The following is a 26,480-nucleotide window of genomic DNA, read 5'->3' as shown; positions in this document are numbered from 1 at the left end:
TTATATATTTAAATTTATGGTGCTCTTTATGAAATGCTTGGGTGAATTTATGGTTGAGTGAACTCGGCCTTTTTTCCTTGGAGCGACAGAGGATGAGAGGTGACCTGATAGAGGTGTATAAGATGATGAAAGACATTGATCATGTGGATAGTCAGAAGCTTTTTCCCAGGGCTGGATGAGAGGGCCCAGTTTTAAGGTGCTTGGAGGAGATGTCAGGGGTAAGATTTTTACGCATAGAGCGGTGAGTGCATGGAATGGGCTGCTGGTGACGGTGGTGCAGGCAGATAAATAGGGTCTTTTAAGAGACTGCTGGATAGGTACATGGAGCTCAGAAAAATAGAGGGCTGTGGGTAACCCTAGGTAATTTCTAAGGTAAGAACATGTTCAGCACAGCTTTATGGGCCAAAGGGCCTGTATTGTGCTATAGGTTTTCTACGTTTCTATTTTCAATGTTTCTATGTTTTTTGAAGCTTGGTGTGTTTTTTCCTACCACACCGGACTTAGAGTAACAATCACTTTTTTGCCTTTATACTCATGTACTGAAGAATGGAAATAAACAATCTTGAATGGCCGCAGGGTGTGGAGAAGACAGTAAGGTGGACAGCTGCATGGCAGATGCAGTTTAATGTGGAGAAATGAGCTGGGAGGAATGAGGATAAAGGATGCTGTTCTGTAAAAGATTCAGGAACAGAGGGACCTGGGGTTTGGGTGCACACATTGTTGGAAGTGGAGGATGAGTTGGGGAAGCGTTTCATAAAGCGCACACATCTCTAGGCTTTACCAGCAGAGGAAACAGAGTACTACAGCCATAAAGTTACATTGAATCTCAGAAACTCAGCTGGAGTCATTATCATCATTATCATCATGTGCTGTGTTGTATGGTGTATGCGATCCATGATCATTCTTGGCAGATTTTCCACAGAAGTGGTTTGTTATTGCCTTCTTCTAGGCAGAGTCTTTACAATTCGGGTGCCCCTTATCTAAGAAAGGATGTGCTGGCATCGGAGAGAGTCCAGAGGAAGTTCACAAGAATAATCCCAGGAATTAAAGGGTTAATGTATGAGGAGTGTTTGTTGGTTCTAGTTCTGAGCTCACTAGAGTTTAGAAGAATGAGGGGGCTGATTTCACTGAATATAGAAAAGCCAAAATAACGTAGACACAGAGAGGATGTTTCCTATAGTGACAAGCTCTCGAACGAGAGGGTGCAGCCACAGAATGGAAGGATATTCCTTTCAAACAGCATTATGGAAGAATTTCTTTTGCCAGAGGGTGGTGAATCTGTGGAATTCATTGCCACAAACAGCTGTGGATGCAAAAGCCATTGGGTATAGTTTAAGCAAAGGTTAGTAAGTTCTTGGTTAGTAAGGACATCAAAAAGGTTAGGGGTAGAAGGCAGGAGAATAGGGCTTAGTGGGAAAATAAATCAGCCATGATGGAATGGCAGATTGAATTAGGCCATTCGATGGGCTGAATGGCCTAATTATGCTCTTACGTCTTATAATCTGTCGGTCTTGTTCCATGTTCTAATCTGTGACTGAAAGGATAGCCGAGGCAGCTTCTACTGTGGCCCCGCAGAGGGAATTGCAGGTTCAGAATCAGAATCAGGTTTAGTATCACTGACATATGTTGTGAAATTTGTTGTTTTGTGGCAGCAGGAAATACAATGCATACAAAAATCTATGCTGTCAATTACTATGAGAAACATACACATAGTGGCCACTTTATTAGTTCCCTCCTGTACCTATTAGTGTGGTCACTGCATGTATGTCAATGATCTCCTGCCGCTGTAGCCCATACGCTTCAAGGCTCGATGCGCTGTGCATTCAGAGATGCTCTTCTGCACACCACTGTCGTAACATGTGGTCATTTGAGTTACTTTTGCCTTCCTGTCAGCTTGAACCAGTCTGGCCATTCTCCTCTGACCTTTTTCATTAACCTGCCATTTTCACCTACAGAACTTCCCCTCGCAGGATTTTTTTTTTTTTATTTTGCTTTTTACACCACTCTCTGTGAATTCTAGACACTGTTGTGCACGGCAATTCTAGGAGATCAGCAGTTTCTGAGATACTCGAACCACCCTGTCTGGCACCATCACTCCAAGGTCAAAGTCACTTCGATCACATTTCCCTTGCATTCTGATATTTGGTCAGAACAAGAATTGAACCTCTTGACCATGTTTATGCAATGAGATGCTCCCACGTGATTGGTTGATTAGATACTATATTAACAAGCAGGAGTACCTAATGAAGTGACCACTGAGAGTCTCTAAAAAGATTAAATAAGTAGTTCAAAAAGAGAGTACAATTGGTAAAGTCACTGAGAAAGGGGCAGGGGAAGAAATGGAAAGTTGCCCTGCCATAGTATTAGCATCTACTCATTGGATTCAATGGCCTCCACAAGTGGTGTAAACCTTAGTTCGATTAGTTTAATAAACTATCTCAGCCTTACTAATACCATATATTATATAACCTCTGAAAGTTAACTCCATAAAATCTTGTTTAACATATGTCTCTTCAATTTTTTAGAATCAGAATCAATTTTTATATCACTGGCATACTGGATGTTGTGTAAATTGTTGTTTTGTGGCAACAGTACAGTGCAATGCATCAAAAAAACATAAAGAACAATAAAAAGTACACATATAAAAATAAGTAGTGTTAAGAGAGAGTAAGGTAGAGTATTCATGAACTGGTTCATTATCCACTCAGCAATCTGATGGCAGAGGGGAAGAAGCTGTCCTTAAAATGTTGAGTGCTGGGGCGGCTGGTGGGGCAATGACATCAGCACTGGACCCGGGAGCGGAGGTTCCTGGGTTCAAAACCAGTCGGGTCCACTCCCGAGAACGCTTTCTATCCGTGCTAGGTTGAGTGTCGAGGTCGCAACTCAACCTTGTAAAATAAAGGGAAAAATACTGCGAAAATGCCTGTGTGAGGATTGGCACGCCACACGGTCTCTCTCCCTCTCGCTCTGCGCCTTGTAAAAGCCATGAAAAAGACATCATCACGGGCGCACACACGCACGCGTATGCACAGGCAGACGCGCACACACAGACTCGCACGCACGCAGGCACATGCCAAAAAAAAAGTGTTGAGTGTCTTCAAGTTCCTGTCGCTGATGGTAGCAATAAGAAGAAGACATGACCTTGCTGTCGGCAGACCTTCATGATGAATGCTTTTTAAGGCATCACCTTTTGAAGATGTCCTCGATGCAGGGGAGGATAATGGAGCTGGCTAGTTTTCAATCTTCTGCAGTTATTTCTGATGCTGTGCAGTGGCTCCTCCTTACCAGATTATGAGGCAACCAGTTAGAATGAGCTCCAAGGTATGTCTATAGAAACTTGCCAGCGTTTTTACTGGCACACCAAATCTCCTCAATCTCCTAATGCTGAGGTGAACTGTTTCACATTTTCTCCATCCTGCAGCTCTCTGCTTGCTCACTTGAACCTGTCTATGCTGCCACAACTCCTTCTGCTATTTCCTTTCCTTGTACTTTATCATAAATTTCTCAGCAGCCATAGCTTCAGCAAACCCTCCTCACCTCCAAGCGGCAGCTTGTCTCAAACGGGGATCTGTTCACAATGACACTGTTAATTAGATTAGGAACATAACAGGAAAACAATCCCTTATCAGTTTGCAGCACATCCTGCCCAAAGAGGTTGATCCAGTAACACAGGCAATAAATAAAAATCAACAAGCAATTGTGGCCAAGTGCAAGGATAGAACATAGAATATACAACATACAATGCTACAGCACAGTGCAAATTCTTCAGCCCACAATACTGTATCAATATTTAACTTACACCACAATTAATTGAAACATTCCCTCCCACATAATCCTCCATTGTTAGAGTCATAGAATTATAGAAAAGTACAGCACAGAAACAGGCCCTTCGGCCCATCAAGTCCATGCAGAAACCATGAAAACTGCCTACTCTCATCTACCTGCACTGGGACCACAACCCTTCATATCCCTACCATTCATGTACGTACCCAAACTTTGTCTAAGCATTGAAATTGAGCACACATGCACCACTTGCACTGGCATCTCTCTCCACTCTCTCATGATCCTCAGAATGAAGAAATTTCCCCTTGTGTTCCCCTTAAACTTTTCACCTTTCACCCTTACCCCATGACCTCTAGTTGCAGTCCCACACAACCTCAGTGGAAAAAGCTTGCTTGCATTTACCCTATCTATTCCCCTCATAATTTTGTATACCTCCATCAAATCTCCTCTCAATCTTCTACATTCTATGGAATAAAGTCCAAATTCAATCTGTCCTTATAACTCTGGCCCTCCAGATCCGGCAACATTCTTGAAAATTTTCTTTGCACTCTTTCAACCTTATTTACATCTTTCCTATAATTAGATGACCAACTGCACACAGTATTCCAAATTAGGCCTTACCAATGTCTTAATCAACTTCAACATAACATCCTAAATCCTGAACTCAATACTTTGATTTATGAAGGCCAATGTACTAAAACCTTTCTTTATGACCTTATCTACCTGTGACACCACTTCCCTTTGTTCTACCACACTCCTTAGTGCCCTACCATTCATTGTGTTAGACCTACCCTGGTTGATCCTACTGAAGTGTAGTGTCTGCATTAAATTCCACCTGTCATTTTCAGCCCATTTTCCAGCTGATCCAGATCCCTCTACACGCCATGATGGCCTTCTTCACTGTCCATTACACCCCCAATCTTGGTGTCACCTGCAAATATACTGATCTAGTTAACCACTCTGTCATCCAGATCACTGATATAGATGACAAACAACAACGCACCCAGCACTGATCCCTGCGGTACACCACAGGCCTCCAGTAAGAGAGGCAACCATCTACTACCACTGTCTGGCTTCTCCCACGAAGCCAACGTCTAATCCAATTTACTACCTCAACCTGAATGCCGAGTGACTGACCCCCCCCGACCAGCCTCCAATCCGGGACCTCGTCAAATGCCTTGCCAAAATCCATGTAGACAACATCCATTGCCTTGCCTTCATCCATTTTCCTGGTAACTTTCTTGAAAAACTGCATAAGATTGGTTAGACATGACTGACCACGCACAAAGCCATGCTGACTATTTCTTTTTCCTTTTTCAATTTTTTTTATTGAGTTTCAAATTGATAAACATAACAATGATTATACAAAGAGATCGGGATTACGTTAATAACAGTTAACGTGTACAGACACAGACTCCGAGTAACATATTTAATTTAAACCTCCCAGTCTCTTAATAACTGAACATGAAAAAGATTCAAAAAAAAGTTTTTCCCCCCCCCCCACTGAAAAAAGCAAAACAAAATTAAACAAAACAAAACAAAACAAAGACTGGGCTGCCGTATTTCATCGGTTAAGATCATTATTTGTCATTAACTCCACTCCTCTATCCACAAACATAAAGTTATTAAAAAGGATTCGGAAGAGGTCAACTTACGTCATATGAAAATGTTGAATAAATGGCCTCCAAGTTTCTTCAAATTTAACCGAAGGATCAGTGGTACCACTCCTAATTTTTTCCAAATTTAAATATGTTATAGTTTGGGGAAACCATTGAAATGTAGTAGGGGATTAGAATCTTTCAATTTAAATAAAATAGATCTTCTGGCTATTAATGTAACAAATGCAATCGAACGACAAGCTGAAGGGGATAAATGACTAAAATCTATCACATCAAACTGAAATTACAGAATTTTTTTAAGGTTTAGACCCCTATCAGAAGAGTTTAATAGCAATTGTTTATGATTTAATTACGGAAATACGTTTAGGTATGTCTGATAAAATTAAGAATGAATGGGAAAGAGAACTTCAGGTATCTTTACCCATAGAGAAATGGGAGAAAATTCTCCAACTAGTTAACACTTCTTCAGTGTGTGCTAGACACGCTTTGATACTATTTAAGGTGGTTCATAGGGCCTGTATGTCTAAGGATAAGCTAGCTCGTTTTTATGGTCATATAAATCCTGTCTGTGACAGATGTAATTCTGAGGTAGATTCCTTGACATGTATGTTCTGGTCTTGCCCTCTTTTGGAAAAATATTGGAAAGGCATTTTTGATATTATTTCAGTAGTTTTGCATATTGATTTACAACTTCATCCTATTACTGCAATTTTTGGATTACCATGCTGACTATTTCTAATCAGTCCCTATCCGTCCAAATACTTGTATATCAGGTCCCTTAGAATACATTTCAATGTCTTTTCCATTACAGCCTGTAATTTCTTGGTTTATGCTTTGGGCCTTTCTTCAGCAGCCGAACAACACTGGCTATCCTCCAATCCTCTTGTATCTCACCTATCCCTAAGGATGATTTGAATATCTCTGCTAGGGCCCCAGCAATTTCTGCATGCCTCCCTTAGGGTCCACGGGAACTGCTTGTCAGGCCCTGGGGATCTATTCACCCTGATTTGTCTCATGACAGCAGACTCCTCCTCTCTGTAACCTGTACAGTGTCCATGAACGATGCCACTTTGCTTCACTTCTATCAACTCTGTGTCCGTCTCTTGAGCAAATACAGATGTAAAAAAAGTTATTTATGATCTCACCCACCTCTGCACGGGGATTACCATTCGGATCTTCCTGAGGACCAATTTTATCCTTTGCAATCCTTTTACTTTGAACATATCTGAAGAACCCTTTTGGATTCTCCATCACCTTGTCTGGTAGGGCAACCTCTTGCCTTCTTTTAGCTTCCTGATTTCTTTCTTAAGTGTTCCCTTGCATTTCTTATACTCTATAAGTACCTCATTTGTTCCTACCTGCCTATACTGGCTATGTAGTTCCTTTTTTTCGTTAACCGGGTCCTCAATATCTCTCGAAAACCAAGGTTCCTTACACTTGCATTCTTTACCTTTTATTCTGACAGGCACATACACGCTTTTTACTCTGTAATTTTCACTTTTGATGGCCTCACACTTCACAAACTTCTTTCCCTTGCCCTGTCTCATTCCCTAATAGCAGATCAAGAATCGCGTTCTCTCGTTAGGACTTCTACGTACTGATTAAGGAAACTTTTCTGAACACATTTGACAAACTCTATCCCATCCAGTCCTTTTCACAGTATGGGAATCCCAGCCAATATGTGGAAAGTTAAAGTCACCTACAATAACAACCTTATGTTTCTTACAACAGGCTGCGATCTCTCCACAAATTTGTTCCTCTAAATCCCTCCGACTGTTGAGTGGTCTGTAATGTAGACCAATTAATGTTGTCATAAGCTTCTTATTACTCATTTCCCCCAATAATGTCTCTCTAGACGAGTTCTCCAGCCTGTCCTCAGTGACATTTAATCCCTTCCGCTCTGTCACATCTAAAACAATGGAACTCCAGAATTCTAGTCCTGTCCCTCCTGCAACCAAGTCTCACTGATGGCTACAATATCATAATTCCAGCTTGGGTGTAACTACCTCTCTGTATGCCCAGTCTATCGCGCCCTCCGACTCCCGAATGATCTGGAGTTAATCCATGCCCTGAACTCATCTGCCTTTCCTACAATACTTCTTGCATTGAAATATACACAACTCAGGACATTAGTCATACCATGCGCAACCTTTTGATTCCTGACTTTGCTTGGGGTCCTCCACAATCTCACCACAAACTGTTCTAGCACTGTGGTTCCCTTCCCCCAGCAACTCTAGTTTAAACCCCACCATGTAGCACTAGCAAACCTTCCTGCGAGGATATTAGTCTCCTTCCAGTTCAGGTACAAATTGTCTCGTCTGTACAGGTCCCATCTTCGCTGTAAAGGAACCTGATGATCCAAAAATTTTCTGCCGTCCCTCCTACACCAACTCCTTAGCCACATGTTAAACTGTCTAATCTTCCTATTTCTGGCCTCACTAGCACGTGTCCCAGGAAGGAATCCTGAGCTCGTGACCTTGGATGCCCAGCCCTTTAACCTAGCACCTAACTTACCAAACTGCCTTTACAGAATCTCACCACTCATCCTCCCCATGTTATTGGTACCCACGTGGACCACGCCTTCTGGCTTTTCACCCTCCCGCTTAAGAATGCTGAGGACTCGATCTGAGATGCCCTGGTCCCTGGCAACCAGGAGGCAAAATACCATCTGGGAATCTTGTTGTCGACCGCAGAACCTCCTTTCTGTTCCCCTAACTAACGAATACCCTATCACCACAACTCACTTCTTCCCTCTTCTCCCTCTTGCCTTCTGAGTCACAGGGACTGACTCAGTGCAGAGATCTGACCGGTGGGACTTTCCTCTACTTGGTCATCCATTCCCCACTCCACCCCCACCGTCCCCACTTCCCCTCCAGAGCATCCAATGTGAAACACCTGTTGTTGAGGGGGTTGGCCACAGGGGTACATGGGCTGGCGGATTTACCCCTTTCCCCATCCTGCCTGTCATCCAGTCTCCTGTGTCCTGAACCTTGGGTGTAACTACCTCTCTGTATGCCCTGTCTATCGCTCCCTCCGCTTCTCGAATGATCTGGAGTTCATCCAGCTTCAGCTTCTAAGAAACCGCGTTAAGGGGTTCGCAGGAGCAATCAGGGACACTGGAGACCTCCCTGCCCATCCACATACCTCAAGAGGATCCTGCCTGGCATTTCTACTATTTCTAACTGAGCAACAAAAAAGAAGGACAAAACAATAAATTGTGAGGAGAAAAAGAATTCGACCTACAGCTTTTGTTTTGCTTTCTCTTGCTCAAGCTTTTTCAATCTTTCTTTCATCTATGTGCCTAAGAGTTGCTTAGGTGCCCCAAGTAGTATCTGCCTCTACCACCACCATGCACCCACCACTCTCTGTGCAAAAAACATCTCCCCTAAACTTTCCTCTAATCATCTCCAAATTATGTCCCTTTCTATGAGTCTTTTCCGCCCTGGGAAACTCTACTAACTCCGCTGTACTTTTGCCTCAGATCATCTTATACATTTTAAGATTCTCATCTCATAAATAAAAATTACAACCCTATCAGGTTGTTTCTCATCCTCCTTTGCTCCAACAAGAAAAGCCCTAGCTCGCTCAATCTATCCTCATAAAACATGCTCTCTAATCCAGGCAGCATCCTGGTAAATCTCCTCTACACCAGCTCTAAAGCTTCCACATCCTTCCTACAATGAGGCGACCAGAAGTGAGCACGATATTCCAAGTGTGGTCTAACCAGAATTTTGCAGATCTGCAGCATTAATTTGTGACTCTTAAGTTCTAATGAATGGCAATGCATCATATGCCTCGATAAACAACAGGAGAATCCTAAGATTCGGATTCTGATTCATGTATTTATCACAGGTGGAGTGAAGCATACAGTGAAATGTGTCTGCCAACACACACAAAATGCTGGAGGAACTCAGCAGGTCCCACAGCATCTATAGACATTATTAAACAGTCGATGTTTCGGGGTACGATCCTTCATCAAGACTAGAAAGGAAAGGAGATGATACCAGAATAAAAAGGTGGGGAAGGGAAAGGATGGCAAGCTAGAAGGTGATAGGTGAAGCCAGGTGAGTGGGAATGGTAAAAGGCTGGAGAATTTATCTGATATGAGAGGAGATTTGATCATGGGAGAAAGGGAAGAAGGAGAGGCACAGGGGCAGGTGATAGGCAGGTGAAGGGAAGAGGTAAGAGGCCAGAGTGGGGAATAGAAGGGGAGGGAAGGAGGAGGGGAAAAGAAAAAGAAGAAATAACAACAAAATACTGGAAGGAGAAATCGAAGTTCATTCCATCATGTTGGAAGCTACCTAAAGGGAATACAAGGTGTTGCTTCTCCATCCTGAGAGTGACCTCATCGTGGCAGAAGAGGAGGTCATTTCAGAACGGAACGGGGATAGGAATTAAAATAGTTGGCTGCTCGGAAATTTGGCTTTTTGTGGATGAAGTGGAAGTGCTCGACAAAGCAGCCCTCCAATTTACGTTCGGTCTCGCGTATGTAGGTGCACCTATCTGGTGCATTGGGGGCACCGGATACAATGCGCGACCCCAACAGAGTTTTGGCTCTACTGGAGAGACCATTTGGGGCTCTGAATGGAGGTGAACAAAGAGGAGAATGGGTAGGTGTGGCACTTCTGTCGCTTGCAGGGATATGTTCCAGGAGGGAGATCGGTGGAGAGGGACAAATGGACAAGGAGGGAGTGGAAACTGGATGTTGAAAGGGAGGTAAAGATGTGTTTGGTGGTAATATCCCATGGAAATTGCAGAGGATGTTGTCTTGGATGCAGAGGCCCATGGAATGGTAAGTGAGGACAACAGGAACTCTATCCCTGTTAAGGAAGCAGGTAGATGGTGTGAGCATGGATGTCCAGGAAATGGAGGAGATGCAGGTGAGGCCAGCATCAATGGTGGAGGAAGGCAAACCCTGTTCTTTCAAGAAGGAGGACCTGGAAAGGAAAGCTTTATCCTGGGAAGAGATGAAGCAAGATGAAGGAATTGAGAAAAGGGAATGGCATTTTCACAGGAGACAGCTGGGAAGAGGTATAGTCAAGATAGCTGTGGGAATCATTAGATTTATAAAACATGTTGGTAAACAGAAGGAAACATCTATCATCAAAGATCCCCACCATCCGGGCCGTTCCATCTATTCACAGTTACCATTGGGTGGGATGTTTGGGGCTTCCAAGGGGGGTAGCAATTCTGGTGAAGGGGCCTGCAGTGTCTATTCTGGGGCAGCTCACTCACCTCTGGAGCCCACCAGACATTCAGCTCTCACCTTTGGCTCCAAGTAGATGTTTGCATGCTGCAGCAGCCACTCCCTGGTATAGAGCTTCATCAGACAGGCTAAAGCAGCTGAGGATAACCAATGGGCATCATATCCTAGTGAGAGAGGGACACACCAGTCCTTGCACATGAAGTCAGCTCCAGCCGACTGGGCTGACGAGATCTGCCCTGAGATGCAACAGTCAGGAAGACAGTTCCATGGAGCGTGAAGGGCATGACGTGGCACAGAAGTCAATGTCTAACACTGCAACCAAGGAAGACAGGAGCTGTGACGACTACGCATACCACTGGACCCAGGGCTCCGTGGTCATTGTCCCAGTGCAACAGCTTTTCCAGTTTCAAATCCCTCCTGCACAGGTTTCCTGTCATTTTCAGACATGACAGACAACCATCATCGGGCAGGAGGGAGAGAAGCCTAACCTCTCACACCACCAGGTTCAGGAACAGCTACTTCCCTTCAACATACAGTTCTTGAACCAACTGGCACAGCCCTAAGCAACACTGTGACCACTTTGCACTAAACTGAACTTTAGGTTTTTTTTTTGTTCCAGTTCTTTCCTGTAAAAACCGTGTTCGTTTATGTTTAGTTGATGTTTTCCTTGTGAATGTTGCATGTATGATTCCAATGCGCCTGTGATGTTGCGGCAAGTAAGTTTTTCACTGCATCTGTGCATAGATGATGTACTTCTGCCTATGACAATAAACTCAACTTTGACTTTAACGGTCAGAATCTTTTCCCTAAGGTATAAGTGTCAAAAAGTAAAGGGCTTGGACTTTAAGGGGAGAAGGCGGAAAAGTCTAAATGAGATGTTTATGGCAATTTTTTTTTACACACCGTGGTGAGTACCCGGAATATGCTGCCTGAAGTGGTGATGGAGGCAGATACCATAGAGGCATTTAAAGGTTCTTGAACAGGTATGTGAACGTGCAGAGAATGGAGGGATACGGACATTCTGTAGGCAGAAGGGATTAGTTTAGCTAGGTACTATTTTTACACAGAGAGTGGTGGGTGCCTTGAGTAGCTGCCAGAGGTGGTGGTAGAGGCAGATATGATAGAGACTGTTAGACAGACTCATGAATCTGCAGGGAACAGAGAGAAATGAATCATGTGCAGGCAGATGAGATTCAGTCTAACTCTGCTTGATGTTTGGTTCAATCATTGTGGGCCAAAAGACCCACGCCTGTGCTCCACTGCTCTATGACATATAGATTGTACTTCAAAAATCAAGAAAGAATGACCGGAGACCTGGTTAACTGTATAAACACAAAGTGAAATTGTTAAATTAACGTTGAACCTGGATAAAACAACAGAGAATCAATGCAATGACATAAAAGGACAAATGTCTAAGCCCTACAATATTCGCAGTAGCCTGCACTGTTAACCTTGTTCCTCTCATCAGCTGCTCAGTCACTCCAAGAACGGGATCAGTCCCCGTCCATCTGCCAATGCTTACTTATTAGCCCGAACACTTTCATCATAAGCAACGTACACGCTGGTTGAAATAAGCCCAGAATCAGAGGCAGATGAAACAGATCTCCTGTACTTCGATACAAGAGTTTGCTTAACAATGCCTGCCTTAGCCAAGATTTTGACCAGGTTCCTCCGGAATTTCACCCCAATGAAGGCGTACAAGATTGGGTTCACGCAGCAGTGCAGAAATCCCAGACACAGAGATGCAGACAGAGCCCGATTGATGTGATTGCGCCTGTCACAAGTCTCGGCGATGAGCTTGCTCCTCATCAGAGTGTCAACAAACACGGTGATATTGTGGGGCAGCCAACAAATGAGGAAGGCGACGACCACAGCGATAATGACCTTCATGGCTTTCTGCTTCTGCAAACATTTCATTTGATACAGTTTCAGGAGCGTGACACTGTAGCAGAAGATCATGATTCCCAGAGGGATGAGAAACCCAATAATATGTCGCAAAATCCTGGTAGTCTTTTTCCAGATTACGGCTGATTCACCATCAAGCATCTCGTAACACAAGATTCTTTCAAAGTAGATGAACTTGCCCTTGTAGAGGATGGGTAAAGACAGGAGAACAGCCAGCACCCACACAATAGCACAGACCAGTTTGATCAGGAATGGCCGCTTCTGCCTGTGGGACTGGGTAGAGTGGACGATGGCGAGGTAACGGTCAACACTGATGCAGGCCAGAAACAGGATGCCACTGTAAAAGTTCACCTCCTGGAGCATGCTGACAACCTTACACATGGCATCGCCAAACACCCACCCAGACATGGCATCCACTGCCCAGAAGGGTAGAGTGACGGCAAAGAGCAGGTCAGCCGTGGCCAGGTGGAGCAGGTAGATGTCTGTGGACGAGATCACACTTCGGTTGTAAAGAATGACGATCATCACCACCAGGTTCCCCAACACGGCGAGGAAACACACCAGGCTGTAGACAACAGTAAGTGCAATATTGATTGAAGCTCTCACCACGGGTGTGCAGGGAGATACATCCGGATCTAAATAGTACACATATGAATAATTTTCAAAATAATTGCCGAAGTCGATGTCATCAACTTGAAAACTCTGTCCGACCATTTTCCTGTAGGGAGTCAGAGTATATAATGAGAATGGTCAGATATTGCAGTATTCCAACTAACTAATTCAAGATTCAAGATTGTTTAATGTCATTTCCAGTACACAAGTGTAAATGAGAATGAAAAAAAATTGCTACTCCAGATCCAAAGTAGCACAAAAAAATGCAATAAGATCAAGAACCCAATCATAAAAAACACAATAAATATCAATACTGTACATAAGATAGCTTGTATACATAGATTGATTGTACTGTCTGTCCATAAAATGACACTAGGCACAGGGGTGTCTGTAGATAAGGTGACTGACAGGAAATTATATAGTGTTCGTTGGGGGTGTGGAGGGTGGGTTAGTGGGTGATGGTGTGGATCAGCCTTACTGCTTGGGGAAAGTAACTGTTTTTAAGTCTGGTGGTCCTGGCATGGGTGCTACATAGCCTCCTCCCTGATGGGAGTGGAACAAACAGTCCATGGGCAGGGTGGGTGGGTTCCTTCATGATGTTGCTGGCCCTTTTCTGGAATTTTTATGTATATACTTTTAGTTCTTTTACATCTTCTATTTATTCCAGATCTGCCTTTGTTACTGTTGGAGCCTGTTATCTACGTTATTGTATTTTTGAGCCGATCAGGCTATCTGGAGCTTTACTGTCTCCAAGAAGGTTCTTCGAGGCTATAAGGAAAGTGTGCACCAGGGAGGCCAGGAAGCTAAGAGATAGGAGATCGACTCCGTCTCTCACCAACCTTGCTGATTAAAGTACCAAGGAAGATTGAAGTCATCGAGGTGGGTACGGAGGGTGAGAGAGAGTGTTCAGCACCATCTATCAGTCTCTCACTTGCTACCGGCAGAGCAGGGTGTCTGCACGTGGCAGCCTCCCTCTCCCTCTCACTCACTGCTCTTGAGGGAAGGCCCTCGCATACACGTGATGTCGCTCTCTCCCTCGAGGATGGTGCTGGAGCAAGGTTTAATCGCTGCGGTTTGTAGATTCAGGTTTATGATGGCTACTAGTTCAGGTCACTCCTTTTTTTCCCTGTTACTTTTGGGTGATTTTTGAAATTGAGGCAGATAATACAGATAATGATTACTGAGTTGAACTGTACTGAAATATGCCTTTTGATTTTGTATTTTCACTCTTTTTTTTAGCTGTTTACACAATTTTTTTTTGCGTGTGGGAAGAGTTGATGTTTTTCTTTGAGCGAGTTGGTTCCATGGTTCTCTGTTTCGAGGCTGTCTGTGGAGAAGAGAAATCTCAGGGTTGAATGCTGCATATGTACTTTGAATCTTTGAATATGTCCTTGACGGAGGGTAGCCTGGTGCCAGTGATGCACTGGGCAGTTTTGACTACCCGTTGTAGAGCCTTCCTGTCCACAAATAAGGGCAGCTGCCCTGCATTCTCCACATTGACGTGTTTTGTGATAATTATCGGATGTCTTGAGAGCAATGGGCCTTACACAAACCTCAAGTCCTTCGAACCCCACTCTCGCAGAATCCACATGGGATCCAGGGAAGCTTGTCCGCATGGACTCTAAATTGGCTTGTCCACAGGTTGCAATGGGTGGTAGCAGATGGAAGTATTCTACATGGAGGTAGCCAGTGATGTTCTCGAGGGATCCATTCTGGGAAAGTATTTAATTGGGGTGGGGGGGGGAATTATGATGCTATTAGGCAGGAACTTAGGAACATAAATTGGGAACAGATCTACTTAGGGAAATGCACAATGGAAATGTGGGCATTGGTTAGGGAGAACTTGCATGGGTTTTGGATAACTTTATCCTATTAAGGCAGGGAAAGGATGGTAGGGTGAAGGAGCCACAGTTGACAAGAGAAGTGGAACACTTAGTCAAAAGGGAAAAAGAAGCTCACTTAAGGTTTAGGAAGACAGGGCTCTAGGGAATTACAAGATAGCTAGGAATATACTTAGGAGAGCAAGAAGGAGGCATGAAAATACCTAGGTGAAAAGGACTAAAGGAAACCCCAAAGCATTCTACATACATATGAAGATCATGAGGATAACCAGAGTGAGAAGGACTTTGACGATTATGAGAACAGTGTAAAACAGGTTGATATGTTTGAACGTGTTGACATTGAGAAAGAGGATGCGCTGGAACGTCTAAAAAACATTTGGATAGATCAGTCCGTGGTGCCAGATGGGCTATAACCCAGGTTACTACGGGAAGTGAGGGAAGAGATTGCTGCACCCTTGACAACAACCTGAGCATCCACACTGGCCATAGGAGCAGTACCAGATGACTGGAGAGTGGGAAATGTTATTTCTCATTCAAGAAAGGGAGTAGGGATAACACTGGGAATTATAGACCAGTGAGTCTTAGGCAAATTTTTAGAGAGGATCCTTAGAGGTGGGATTTATGAGTATTTGGAGAAACATAGTCTGATTAGGGATAGTCAGCATGGCTTTGTGAGAGCCAGGCCATACCATGTGAGCCTGATTGAATTCTTTGAGGATGTGACTAAGTGCATTGTTGAAGGTAGAACAGTGGATGAGTGTGTATACAGATTTTAGTAAGGTATTTGATAAGGTTCCCCGTGATAGTCTCACTCAGAAAGTCAGGAGACATGAGATCCAGGGAAACTTGGCTGTGTGGATACAGAACTGGCTTGCCCATAGAAACCAGAGAGTAGTTGTAAATAAAGCAAATTCTACTTGGAGCTTGGTGTCCAGTGGTGTTTCACAAGGATTGGTTCTGGGACCCCTGCTCTTTGTTATTTTTATACGTGACGAGGGTGGGTTAGTAAGTCTGCAGATGACACAAAGTTTGGTGGAGTTGTGGATAGTGAATAAGAGTGGTGCAGGTTGCAACAGGACATTGACAGGATGAAGAGCTGGGGTGTGCTATGGCAGATCGAGTACAATCCAGAAAAGTGTGAAGTGATTCACTTTGGAAGGTTGAACTTGAAGACAGAGTGCAGGGTTCTTAGCAGTGTGAAGGAACAGAAGGATCTTGAGGTCCACATCCATAATTCCTTCACAGTTTCCATGCAAGTGTGCAGGGTTATTAAGAAGGCATATGGTGTATTAGCCTTCATTAGTAGGGGGATTGAGTTGAAGAGCCACAAGGTTCTTGTTGCAGCTCTACGAAGCCCTGGTTAGACCACACATAGAATATTGTGTTCACGTCTGGTTGCTTTATTATAGGAAGGATGTGGAAGCTTTAGAGATGGTGCAGAGGAGATTTACCAGGATGCTGCTTACATTAGAGAGCAAGTTTTATGAGGATAGGTTGAGTGAGCTAAGGTTTTTCTCTTTGGACCATAGGACGAAAGGTGACTTAATAGAGGTGTATAAGATGATAAGAGTCATAGATAAAGCGGACAGCCAGAGATGTCCTCCAGGGTGGAGGTTGTATAATTATATTGTGATTGGAAGGAAGAATATGAGGGATGTCAGGGATAAGGTCTTTATACAGAGAGTGGTGGATGCATGGAACATGCTTCCAGAGGTGGTGTAAAGGACAGTTAAGAGACTCTTAGATAGGTACATGGATGAAAGGAAAATTAAAGACTATGTGGGAGGAAAGGGTTAGATTGATCTCAGAGTAGGTTAAAAGGCCAGCACAGCATTGTGGGCCGAAGAGCTGGTACTATACTCTAGTGTTCTATGTTCTAAGATGCTGGAGGAACTCAGCAAGTCAGGCAGCATCTATGGAGGTGAATAAACAGTCGACTTGGGACTCTGGTGAGTTGCTGTTGATGGCCTATGTCCCAGTAGAGGTGATAGGCTTAAGAAGTATATTTTAAGTATTGCACTGTACTGCTGCAGCAAAACAACAAATTTAGAAACATAGAAACATAGAAAACCTACAGCACAATACAGGCCCTTCAGCTCACAAAGCTGTGCCAAACATGTCCCTATCTTAGAACTACCTAGGCTTACCCATAGCCCTCTATTTTTTTTAAGCTCCATGTACCTATCCAGGAGTCACTTAAAAGACCCTATCGTTTCCACCTCCACCGCCACCACGGCAGCCCATTCCACGCACTCACCACTCTCTGCGTAAAAAACTTACCTCTGACATTTCCTCTGTACCTACTTCCAAGCACCTTAAAACTATGCCCTCTCGTGCTAGCCATTTCAGCCCTGGGAAGAAAAAACCTCTGATTATCCACATCATCAATGCCTGTCATTATCATGTACACCTCTGTCAGGTCACCTCTCATCCTCCGTCGCTCCAAGGAGAAAAAGCCAAGTTCACTCAACCTAACCTTGTAAATCTCCTCTGCGCCCTCTATAGTTTACACATCCTTCCTGTAGTGAGGTGACCAGAACTGAGCACAGTGGGGTCTGACCAGGGTCCTATTTAGCTGCAACATTACCTCTCGGCTCTTAAACTCAATCCCACGGTTGATGAAGGCCAATGCACCGTACGCTTTCTTAACACTGAGTCAACCTGTGCAGCAGCTTTGAGTGTCCTATGGACTCGGACCCCAAGATCCCTCTGATCCTCCACACTGCCAAGAGTCTTACCTTTAATACTATATTCTACCATCATATTTGACTTACCAAAATGAACCACCTCAGTGGTTCAGTGACACTTGTCAGTGATAATAAGTCTAATTCTGATTCTGATTCATTTGTTCATTTGGTCACCTGGGGGTTTCCAGCATCTTCTCTGTTTATAGCGGTTTATAAAATTCTGAGGATGATAGAAAGGGGAGGTGATTATAATCCTTCTCCCACGGTGGGGGGGAGGTGCTTGAAACTAGGGGGCAAAGGTTTAAAGTGAGTGGAGAAAGATTTAAAGTTTCCTGGAAAGCAAGCCCCCCATAACAACGGTGATAGGAATATGGAAGGAGCTGCCGGAGGAAGTGATAGAGGTCAGTACAATTACAACATTTAAAAATTACGTGGACCAGTTCATGGATGGGAAAGGTTTGGAAGGATACGGACCAAATTTAGGCAAAAGAGATTAGTTGGGAAAGACATCTTGATTAGCATGGAGAAGTTGGGCTGAAATGGCAGTTTTCCTGCTGTATAACTCATGTACAAATCAGAATCAAGTTTAACATCACTGGCCTATGTCATGAAATTTGTTGTGTTGTTGGTGATAGTACATTGTAATACATAATAATAAATAAGTGCAAATTAAATAAGAATGGACATAGATAATAATTCAAAAGGAGAGAAAAGAGAACAAAAAGAAAAAATAATGAGGTAGTGTTCACGGCTTCGTTACCCATTCAGAAATCTGATGGTGGAGGAGAGGGAGCTGATCCTAAAATGTTGAGTGTGTGTCTTCAGGCTCCTGTACCTCTTCCTTGATGGTGACAATGGGAAGAGGGTATGTCCTGGGTGATGGGGTCCTTAATGATGGATGCTGCCTTTTGGAGGGATTGCCCCTTGTCTCCAGTGCTGGCGAGGCCAGTGCCCATGATGGAGCTGGCTGTGTTTGCAATACTCCACAGCTTTTTTCCAATCCTGTGCAGATCTATCACAGATTGTGCTTTCTGTATCAATTCAGGATCAAGTGACAGCTTTAGTTTCCATTTATATTTATGTGCTGTAGTGTGGTTGGTTTGTTGGTCAGGGTGTGAAAAGCAACAAAAACCACATTCAATAACTATAAACAATAAAGAATTAAGGAAAAATAAAGTTAGAAAGTATGGATATGGAATAAAGTGTGTGTAGTAACTTCTACTTTGAAAAAGGCACACTAGACAACTTCATGCCCAAAGAAAAAACTTTATCTCGAACTTCAAAACCGTTATGTATATACAGAGGCTTTTACAACCCGTATGGCATGGCGGGCACACTATACACAAAACACACCGGAAGTAAAAGAACGGAAGTAAAGCCCCCCATTATAAGGCGGGAGGAGAGAGAGCAGCGCGCCGCGCGTGAGCAGCCCTCCAGTGAAAATGATATCGTATCCGTTAAATAGGGGCCGTGGACAATTCTGATTTGATGGAGACAGACGTGAAAGCACAGATGAACATCTGGAGAAATTTCTGAAACGCCAGTTCATTGCCGCTGTTACTGTGCGATCGAGAAATCTTCCGGAGGGAAGGCCTCAAAATCCCCAGCTTTGCCTGCTGCTGGCAACCGAGGTTGAGGTCGAATCGTTCGGATAGAGATGGCGCTCGGTACTCGGTGTCGGAGGCTGATCGGAGGCTCGAAGTTTTCGGACGACTCAGAGTAGGACTGTGGTCGGGTGTGGCAGGGAGAGTTTTCTTCCTTCTCCTGTCTGCGTGAGATGTGGGACATTTGAGAGACTTTGAACTTTTTACTGTGCTCATGGACCGTTCTTCATCGAGTTATGGTATTGTTGCACTGTTGTAACTATATGTTATAATTATGTGGTTTTGTTAGTTTTTTCTGTCTTGGTCTGTCCTGTGTTTCTGTGATATCAGACCGGAGGAAATATTGTATCATTTCTTAATGCATGCATTACTAAATGACAATAAAAGAGGACTGCCTGTCTTCATAATCTAAAAAAATTATCTAATTAGTATTAACTTAGTTTTAATAATGCTCACATTACAACACTTCTCCCCCTTTAAAATCCAGCATCCCCAAATGTAAAAAACTAGGAAATAAAAACAGTGGTGTTATTAACTTGCGTACCCCTGAAAACTTATACTAGTATCTCAGCAACCGCTTATCAATACAAAACATCTGGAAAATGTGACAGATTCAACATTCAATCTAACAACAACAAAAAATAACTGTCTCATCAAAGATTCAGTCTGTCAGTAGGTTTACGAGTGCGCTGTGATCTGCGCACTACCCCCGGTGACCCAGCAGGCACTGCTGGATGGTGTTTTGGGTGGGTCTGGTGTTGGAGGCATGAGAGGGGTCTGTGTGTCTACGTGAGAATGTCCATCCTCCTCAGGGGACTCCGACCCTCTGCCAGTGTCTCTCCCTCTGGCAAAGTCACTGGTGGACATGCTTCCACCGTAGTCTGTCTCACAAATGGAATCTCCATGGAACTGTCTGCCTCTGAGCCTGTATCATGTCGCAGGCGCACATGGTCCTGATGTCTGCGGAAAACACGCCCATCAGTCAGCTTAACAACATAGGAGACGGGACCACTCTGCTTAAGAATAACCCCAGGCAGCCATTGCTGATTGTTTCTCACATAGACGTTGTCATCCGCATGTTGATCATGTCCCTCCTTCTGCTTTTCCTGCTTTCTCTTCACTTTAGCCTTCATGTCCGGGCACAGCAGGTCCAATCTTGACTTGGGCCTGCACCCCATCAGCATCTCTGCTGGAGTGCGGGCAGTTGTAGTCTGTGGTGTGAGGTGGTATTTAAACAGGAGATGTGAAAGCTGAATGCTAAGAGAGTCCCCTGTCATCCACTTCAGGCCTTCCTTCACTGTCTGAGCAGCCGCTCAGCCAAACCATTTGAGACTGGGTGGAAAGCGGCCGTCCGAATGTGATGAATGCCATTCTGCTGCATGAACTCACTGAACAGTTCACTGGTGAACGTCGGGCCGTTATCAGTGATCAGAGTGTCAGGGAACCCGTGGACCGCAAACACTTGCCTGAGTTTGTCTATGGTTGAGGGGGGCTGGGATGTTGCTCATGATGTGAGCTTCGATCCATTTAGAATGCGCAACTACCATTACAAGAAACATCTGCCCCATAAAAGGGCCAGCAAAGTCCAAATGTAGCCTAGACCAGGGGTGGTCTGGCCACTCCCATGGGTGCAAAGGAGCTGGCGGTGGCATATTCTGATTAGTCTGACATTGTGTGCACGATTTTACCTTGTTCTCCAGATCCTGATCCATTCTTGGCTACCAAACGTAGGATCTTGTAAGGCTTTTCATTCAAGACACACCTGGGTGGTGGGGGGGGAGGGGAGGGAACATCCCTTCCCTCCCCTCCCCTCCTTCCCTCCCTCACTCCTGGGTGAGTCTCATGAATTTCCTCCACAATCTGTGAATGGCCAGGGGGAGGCACGATGACCCTCACCCCTCAGAAAATGCAGCCATCCTGCAGACTGAGTTCTGTCTTGCGATTGGCATAAGGCCTCAGTCCCTCTCCTTCCATTACTCTGGGCCAACCTCGTAAAAGAAAAGTCTTGACTTGGGACAGGACCAGGTCCCTCTCTGTCCATTGCCTGATTTGGGTCGCCTTTACAGGTGTCTCTGACAGTCTTTCCAATGAAAACTCAGACTCTGGAGGCACATATGTAGTAACAGGTGTCTCAGGTAAAGGTAGTCGACTCAGTGCATCAGCATTTGCATTATTCCCACCCGCTCTGTAGACTATAGTGTACCCGGTAGGCTGACAATGTAAGAGCCCAACACTGTATCCTGGCTGAGGCTAGCGTTGGGATGCATCTGGTCTCACTGAACAAGCTTATCGGTGGTTTATGGTCCGTATAACTTGCACATGCGCATCCATAAAGGTACTGATGAAAGTGTTTGACTGCAAAAACAACGGCCAGACCTTCTTTGTCTAGCTGTGAACATCCCTTCTCAGCAGCTGTCAGGGTACGTGAAGCAAAACCAATAGGCTTTTCTGAACGGTCCTCCATTACATGTGAGAGAACTGCCCCGACTCCATAGGGTGAGGCATCACATGCCAGGGTGATCTCCTTGTCTGGGTCATAGTGAACAAGCAGCTTCGCTGAGTGGAGAAGTTCTTTCACTTGCTTGAAAGCTTTCTCCTGCTCTTCACCATCATGAAGCAGCTTATACAGTGGGGTCAAAACCCTTGAGAGGTCAGGATGAAACTTGCCATAATAATTCACCATGCCCAAAAATGGTCTGAGTTCCATGACGGTCTTAGGGCTTGGGGCTTCCTTAATAGCTCTCATGTTGTCCTCCACAGGGCAAAGCCCCTCAGCTGTGATCTTGTGTCCCAGGCAAAGTGTCCAGTGTTCTTTGGAAAATGGCAGGGCTGGATGCCACTCCAAATACCAGGCGATTGTACTTGAATAATCCCTTGTGTGTATTAATTGTGACACACTCCTTTGAATCCTCATCGAGCAGCAGCTGTTGGTAGGCATGGCTCGTGTCCAGCTTTGTGAACAGCTTACCCCCTGACAGGGTCGCAAACAGGTCATCCACCCGTGGCAATGGGTACTCCTCCAGCCTAGAGACCTGATTCACCGTAAACTTATAATCCCCACATATCCTCACCGTTTTGTCTGCCTTCAAAACTGGAACAATGGGAGCCGCCCACCTTGAAAACTGGACGGGCTCAATAATGACCAGCCTCTGTAAACGTTCCAGCTCCTCCTCGACTTTGCCTTTCATGGCACAGGGCACCGACCTGGGCTTAAAAAACGTGGTGTAGCCTCAGGGTCAATGTGGAGTTTCACTGTCACTCCCTTCAGTGTTCCCAGCTCGTCCCTGAAAACGTCACTGTACCGCTGCAGAATGTCCTCCATCGTGTGTGCATACTTAATTTCATGCCAGTTTAGCCGGATTTTGCGAAGCCAATCATGACCCAAAATACCGGGCCTCCTGCCCTTAGCTATCACTAACCTGGCTTCAGCCTTCTGACCCCCGGCTGAAATGTCCACATATAACACCCCTAAATGAGGGATGGGCTGCCCCGTATAGGTCCTAAGTTTGAGCTTTAACGGTCTAATGGGAGGCAGATTGGACCCCCATGTCCTCCCGTAGGTTTCCTCACTAATGACCAATGCAGTAGCCCCTGAATCAATCTCAAACTTAATGTCCTTTCCCCTGACAGTGACTGTGGCATATTATGGTTCAGGTGGTTCCTCATCTGTTTCCACTGCAAACATGTTGTAGACACACGCTGCCTCTTCGTCTGCTTCTTCTAGCTGGTGTGTGGCTGCCTGAGCCTGTTGTGCTTTCCCCTGCCCAGGCTTAATCTTACCCTTTCAACTTCTGCAATTTTTAGCTAAATGTTCCTTTTTGCTAGAAGCATGGCAGACAGTGTCCGAACTTGCAATCATTTGCATAGTGCGTCCCTCCACACCGGAAACATTCCACCGGCTTTGCCTGTTTACCAGTCTCCCTCCTGAATTGGTGCACTGCCACCGACTGCGACCACCCATGTCCTTTCTGGATATCCTTGACATTATTAGCAGCCATCTCCATGCCTTGGGCAATCTCTAAGGCTTTCTTGAAAGTCAGCGGTGGGGTTTCCCCTAACAGGCGGCATTGTATGCCGTCATTATTAATGCCGCATACCAGCCTCTCACAGAACATGTCTTCCAGCACCGCTCCGAAATGACAGTGTTCCGACAGCTGCCGAAGCTCGGCCACAAAGTTGGCCGCAGACTGACCTGGCTTCCTGAAACAGCTGTGAAACTTACACGGTTGGACTATCACAGAAGGTTTCGGATTGTAGTGGTTTCCCACGAGCTTGACCAGTTCGTCATATGGAATGTCCCCCGGTTTCTTTCCTTATTAGCTTGTAAGTCTTTGCCCCACACACACTCAGGAGAATAGAGCACTTCTTAGCCTCCTCAGTAATTCCATTAGCACAGAATAAGTGTCCCAACCTTTCCTCACACTCCGGTCAGTCCTCGTTTCCTTCCAGAAATTCCCCGATAGTTCCAAACATAGCCATCTGAAACGCAAAGCTCCCATTCGAAAAACGTGCCGATACGTTCGCAAAACCAGTTCACCTCGTCGCCAAAATTATGTAGTAACTTCTACATTGAAAACAGCGGACTTGACAACTTCATGCCCAAGAAATAACTATCTCGAACTTCAAAACCGTTATGTATATACAGATGCTTTCACAACCCGTACAGCATGGCAGGCACACTATACACAAAACACACTGGAAATAAAAGAACGGAAGCAAAACCCCCCAATTATCCTAATTAGTATTAATAATGCTCACATTACAACAGTGTGCACAAATATCAGCATGTTTTTACAATGTAATCAGATTTATAATAAGTGATTTAAAGTGTCTACAGTGCAATTTATAAGCTGGCATGAAGTTTTTGTGTTAATAGGCCTAATAAGCTTTCCAGAAGGGAGATTTAGGAAGAGGCAGTTTGTTAGGTGCATAGCGTCTGCAACAATATCTTTTCCTGCCTGCTTCTATGTCCTTAACACATACATAATCTGCAGTCATGGTAATATACAGAGGGGTGGGTTTTTAGCTGAAATGATTGATCAGATTAACTGCATGGGGGAAGAAACCTCTGATAAGGTGTGAAGTTTATGTTCTGTACTAGCAATACACACACAATGAGTAATAAAGGTTAAGGTCAAATAATTAAATTGCTGAAAAGAACTACCAACATACCTCCACTAAAGCTGTTTCACCTTCTCCGTCTGTCTGAGTGAATTTGATTTCTTGGTTGGTCCGTGCTGCCCACAGGGTTGAAAACCCAGTGACTGCAATGATAAATGTTTAAATGGCAGTGCTGGAGACCTACCCACTATGTGGGGTGTTGCAGAAAATGTCTGGAAATTTTGTAAAAGTGGGAAACATGTTGCAATATGTGAGGTAATTTGAAGAGATGTTATGCACAACATCTGCCAGGCCTCTCTCGTGATCTCTGAGCTGTGACAACGTGCATCTCAATCTGGGAGTCACATCTGGCCACAAGTGTCACAATTACAGCCACAATCTCATCCACTTTGTGCAGGAACACTTGGCCGGCAGCCACTGAGTGTTCTCCCAGCAGGACTTTTAAATCAAATGACTTTTCTCACTTGTCAATCTTGTGAAATATTCTTTCACTTGGGAGTCTTGTGAAATACTCTGCAAACACATTTAAGCACAGTGTTACAGCTGCTGGAGTGCAGGAGATGGCCCAGTGAGGCCAATTCAGGCCATGGTCAGATTCCTTTGCAGCCTCAAACCTGGCCTAGAAGTGACATGGACTGCTCAAGGATTAATACTTTAAGGAAAGATCTCTCTCTCTCGCTCTCTCTTTCTCTCTCCCTCTCTCCCTCTCTCTCTCTTTCTCCCTCTCTCTCTCTGTCTCTCTTTCTTTCTCCCTCTCTCCCTCTCTCTCTCTTTCTCTCCCTCTCTCTGTCTCTCTCTCTCTCTCTCTCTCTCTCTATGGGCACTATGGGTACAATGAGGGATCTCCAGGAACAGTAAGCCCCCCAGGGAATTGAGGGTTTTAAAGACAGCAGTAGCCATATTTTAAGTTGAATTTTTTAACAGTCTGGTAAATCAATGGTGTTTTGCATTTTGTGAAATTTTGAGAATAAGTTTTTGTAATTTTGTAAAAAACAAGTGTGCATGTCCCTCTCTACCCCTTGACTGCATCAGTAGGCATCTCCAAGGATTAGCAGAAATTCCCTCCAACCTTAAGCCAGGACCTTAGCCCCAAGTTCCTCCCCGTCATTGTCAACTGTCCGAATTTGAGCTGGTAATTTGTAATCTTAGAGTCATAGAGATAGACTGAAGGGCACATCACACCTCGTTTGATCATCATAGATCTGATAGAGGTTTATAAGATTAAAGTTCAAAGTAAATTTAATGTCAAAGTACATATATGTCTCCATATACAACCATGAGGTTCATTTTCTTGTGGGTGTACTCATTAAATCCAACAAACACAACAGAATCAATGAAAGGCCACACCCAACAGGGTGAACAACCAGAGTGCGAAAGACAACAAACCGTGCAAATACAAAAGGAAAGGAGAAAAAGAAATAATATTAATAAATAAGCAATAAATATTAAGAATATGAGATGAAAAGTATTTGAAAGAGAGTCCATAGGTTGTGGGAACATTTGAATGATGGGGCAAGTGAAGTTATTCCCTTTGGTTCAAAATCCTCATGGTTGAAGGGTAATAACTGTTACTGAAACTGGTGGTGTGAGTCCTGAGTCTCCTGTACCACCTTCTTGATGGCAGTAACAAAAAGAGAGCATGTCCTGGGTGGTGGGGGACCCTGATGATCGATGCTACTTTCCTGTGACAACGCTCCATGTAGATGTGTTCAATGGTGGGGAGGGCTTTATCTGTCATGGAGTGAGCTGTATTCACTACCTTTTGTAGGATTTTCTGTGCAAGGGCTTTGGTGTTTCCATCCCAGGCTGCGATGCATCCAGTCAATATAGTCCCCACTACACATCTATAGAAGTTTTTCAAAGTTTTAGATATCGTGCCAACCCTTTGGCAACTCCTAAGGAAGTAGAGACTTGCTTTATAATGGCACTTATATGCTGGCTCCAGGACAGATCCACCAAAATAATAACACCAAGAAATTTAAAGTTGCTGACTCTCTCCACATCTGACCCTCCAATGAGGACTGGCTCATGGATCTCTGGTTTCCTATTCCTCTGCTCCTGGATCTTGCTGACATTGACTAGGAGGTTGTTGTTATGGCATC

The 26,480-nt window shown here is 44.4% G+C and overlaps 2 protein-coding genes across 2 annotated transcripts in view; both read right to left on the bottom strand.

Annotated features, from left to right (window-relative positions):
* LOC134348298 (C-X-C chemokine receptor type 2-like) overlaps positions 1-12,228 on the bottom strand; it is a 32,791-nt gene extending 20,563 nt beyond the window's left edge. Inside the window, exon 1 of the mRNA XM_063051455.1 lies at positions 12,131-12,228. The gene's annotated coding sequence lies outside the window, so the exon portion shown is untranslated. The remainder of the gene's footprint in view (positions 1-12,130) is intronic.
* Positions 5,201-24,556, bottom strand: LOC134348297 (C-X-C chemokine receptor type 2-like). Its single transcript, XM_063051454.1, has 2 exons — positions 24,430-24,556; positions 5,201-13,231 (listed from the first exon to the last, which is right to left on the bottom strand). Exon 2 carries the CDS (start codon positions 13,225-13,227, stop codon positions 12,127-12,129), a length of 1,101 nt encoding a protein of 366 aa, XP_062907524.1. The 5' UTR covers positions 13,228-13,231; positions 24,430-24,556; the 3' UTR covers positions 5,201-12,126.
* Between the last annotated feature and the right edge of the window lie 1,924 nt (positions 24,557-26,480).

Source organism: Mobula hypostoma, chromosome 6 (genome assembly GCF_963921235.1).
Source record: "Mobula hypostoma chromosome 6, sMobHyp1.1, whole genome shotgun sequence".
Classification (NCBI taxonomy): domain Eukaryota; kingdom Metazoa; phylum Chordata; class Chondrichthyes; order Myliobatiformes; family Myliobatidae; genus Mobula; species Mobula hypostoma.
This window is presented reverse-complemented; position numbering and strand designations above follow the sequence as displayed.

What these genes read in the sequence shown, in the direction of transcription:
- LOC134348297 (XM_063051454.1), bottom strand. Translation starts at nt 13,227, where the DNA reads ATGGTCGGACAGAGTTTTCAAGTTGATGACATCGACTTCGGCAATTAT.